Source organism: Aureococcus anophagefferens (assembly GCF_000186865.1).
Source record: "Aureococcus anophagefferens unplaced genomic scaffold AURANscaffold_9, whole genome shotgun sequence".
NCBI classification, from domain to species: Eukaryota; class Pelagophyceae; order Pelagomonadales; family Pelagomonadaceae; genus Aureococcus; species Aureococcus anophagefferens.
In genome coordinates, this window is record NW_008705569.1 from 829,349 (window position 1) to 832,691 (window position 3,343).

At 70.7% G+C, this 3,343-nt stretch overlaps 1 protein-coding gene across 1 annotated transcript; it reads left to right on the forward strand.

The window, feature by feature from the left end:
- Positions 1 to 222: 222 nt before the first annotated feature.
- Positions 223 to 2,188, forward strand: AURANDRAFT_71644 (hypothetical protein; the record flags this gene model as incomplete). Its single annotated transcript, XM_009038696.1, has 1 exon — positions 223 to 2,188. One exon carries the CDS (start codon positions 269 to 271, stop codon positions 1,844 to 1,846), a length of 1,578 nt encoding a protein of 525 aa, XP_009036944.1.
- Between the last annotated feature and the right edge of the window lie 1,155 nt (positions 2,189 to 3,343).

Below are 3,343 nucleotides of genomic sequence, written 5' to 3' on the forward strand. Positions count from 1 at the left end.
CGCGTCGATCGTCCGCCGCGGTCGCGGTCGTCCTCGCGCGCGCGCCACCGATCCAGCTCCCAGCGAGCGCTCGGCGTATGCTCGTCGATGCTTCGAGGGCCAACCTCGCGGGGTTTGGAGTACAGTGCTGGCGCGACCCGATGCGTGCTTGCGAAAGGCGGGTGGGACGCGAGGCCGGGGGTCTTCAACGTGACGCAACCACAAAAAGCAGCTTCGCCGACTCCGCGACGCCGCTGAAGCCGTCCCGAAAGCGCCACCAAAAAAAGCCATGAAGCTCGCCCTCGCCGCCGCCGCCGCCCTCACCGCTCCCTCGGGGGCGATGTCGGCCTACTCCGTCGAGCTCGACGGTTCCGGCACGACGAACCCGTCGAAGTTCTACTGGGAGATTATGAGCCTCTTCGAGGCCCGCGCCAAGCCCGGCGTCAAGATGACCTACCGCGCCGTCGGCTCCAGCACGGGCCAGTACGAGTTCATGGGCGAGGACCAGGGCTTCGCCGCCTTCAACGACTTTGGGTCCGGCGACATGCCGTTCTCGACCGAGAACTACGACAAGCTCAAGGCCGCGGGCGTCGCGCCCCTCCACATCCCCTTCAACCTCGGCGCCATGTCCTTCTTCCACAACGTGCCCGACTCGACGCTGCCGTCGACGGGCCTCAACCTCGACGCGTGCGTCATCGCGGACATCTTCAACGCGGTCATCACGACCTGGGACCACGACGACATCATGGCCATCAACCCGAACTTCAACCCCCCCGCCGGCGAGCCCATCGTCGTCTACCACCGCACCTACGGCTCGTCCACCACCAAGGGCATCACGCAGTACCTCGCGGCCGCGTGCCCCGACAAGTGGACGCAGGTCGGCTCGACCATCGACTGGCCGTCTTCCACCTTCGCCGTCGAGGGCTCCGGCGAGATGTCGTCGATGATCTCGAGCACGCCCTACGCCATCGGCTACATCGACAGCGGCCACGGCCACGACGACGGCCTCTCCGAGATCGAGCTCAAGAACCTCGACGGCACGTACCAGTCGTCGACGGAGTCGATCGCGCGCGGCGGCGTCCAGGCCGCCGCGGAGGAGGCGCTGGCCCTCGGCGTCATGCCCAGCGACCCGGCGGCGGACTTCAGCCAGGTGTCGCTCCACAACATGCCCGGCGAGTACACGTGGCCCATCGTCGCCGTGTCCTACCTCTACGTCCGCGCGGACCAGACCGCGACGGGCGCCAAGGGCCCGCTCCTCAAGGCCTTCGTCGAGTACGTCCTCTCCGACGACGGCCAGGCCCTCCTCGGCGACTACAACTTCGAGCAGGCGCCCCAGCAGGTCCGCGACGTCGGGCGCAAGGCCCTCGAGGCCATGGCGCTCGCGCCGGGCCACGAGGAGTGGACCTTCGAGTCCGCGACGAACAAGGGCGCGGGCCAGGAGGACTACGTCATCTCGGCCAAGCGCCGCTCCCACTACGAGTACGCCCTCGGCGAGATCGAGTCCGAGATGGCGTCCTACGCGAGCCTCAAGGCGCTCGAGGCGACGGTCGCCGCGTTGGCCGCCGACGTCGCGGCCTCCTCCGCCGTCGGCGAGCACGTCCACGTCACCGCCCTCGACGAGATCTTCCCGGACGACGGCGACGACGAGGACAAGCAGGACGAGGAGATCGAGCTGGCGCTGGCCGTCGCGACCGCGGGCCTCGTCTTCGGCCTCGTGTCCCTCGTCGTCGCGGCCGTCGCCGCGTGCAAGCTCTCGAAGATGGCCCGCGCCCGCGACCGCGCGGCCGGCGCCCTCGTCGGCGACGTCTGCATCCCCGAGCGCAAGCCGTCGTCGCGCGCCTACGCGGACCTCGAGGCGGACGCGTGAGCGGCGCGCGCCTGACCCGCGCCGGTCGCCCCCGGGCGAGACCCGCGCCGCAGCGCCGCCGCCGCCGCCGTTCCGCTTCATGAATCCACCGCGCGCCCACGCGGCCGGAGAGAGAGAGGTCTCCCGGTACAGCACGCGCGGAGGACGACCCGCGGCCACCGAAGAAGACGAGCCGAGCGGCCAACCCCGCTGCCACCACGACGGACGAGTAACCATTACGTCCCCACCCTCGAGAGCTGCGTCCTCCTCGGCGGGGCCCACCGAGACACCCCGGAGGGCAACGTGCACTGCGCTTGCACCAGGACTTGCACCCGACGCGTCAATAAATTTTATGAGATGCTGCCCACGATGGCGACGCGCTGCCCGTGAGGCTTCCTCCAAGCAAAAGCAGCGATGGTGCGCCAGTCGACGGCGGAGACGCTGTTCCTCGGCGCGATGATGTGCGTGGCCTTCGTGTCGCTGGCGGCGCTGTCCATCACCCTGGGCCTCGGCGGCGAGTCGCTGGGCAGCCCGCGGCGGTCCATGGCGACGCTCGAGGCGGCGTCGCTCGAGCTCTACCGCGAGGTCATGGCGCCCTACGACCTCGAGCTCGCGGACCACGACCACATGGCGCTGCGCGGCGCGGGCGTCGAGCACGCCTTGGTCGTCGAGGACAAGGGCGCGCTCCGCGCGGGCCCGGCGCCGCGGCGGCCCAAGTACGACGCGCGCGGCGCGCCCGTGCTCCAGCAGGGCCCCGGCGACCGCGCGCAGCCCAACCTCGAGATCCCCAACGAGGTCGCCGGGTTGAAAAAGCGCGGGCTCCACCCGATCGACGCCGAAACGTGGGCGGCGTTCCGGTCGAAGCGCGTCGCCGCCGCGCGCGCGGCGCTGCCGGACCGCGCGCCGCCGCCGCCGCCGGCGGCCGAATCGCCGCCGCGCCGCGTCGCCGTCGACTACCCGCACAGCACCTTCCACTTCTCGCCCCACAACTACTTCGCGCTCGAGAGCCTGCTCGCCGCGCACGGGCCGGGCACGGCCGTCGAGGCCACCATCGTGGCCCCGAACATGGGCACGCGCTTCCGCTACTCCAACGCCAACGCGTTGACCCAGTTCGAGCGCTACGTCAAGCTCGGCTTCGACGTGACGACGCGGATCGTCAACAGCGAGACGCAGCTCTACCGGGCCTGCCCCGGCGTGCACGCGGAGCGCGGGTCCTACCCGGGCCAGAAGTGGTGGACGGCGCACCGGCGGACCATGGCGCCCAAGTACGTCGACTTCATGAAGGGCTTCATGCGCGACGACGGCGACGTCGTGCCGCCGAGCTCGCTCACGTTCTTCCTCCGGATGCAGAGCCTCTGGCGGTCCGGCGGCGTGTTCGTCGACCTGAGCCTCTACTTCACGGCGCCCCTCGACCCGAGAGCGCGCGGCTTCGCCGTGGGGCCGTCGGAGTGCGGGCCCGACACGGACTTTTACCACGGCAACGCGCCGCCGCCGATGGTCCTCGCGTTCCCGGAGCCC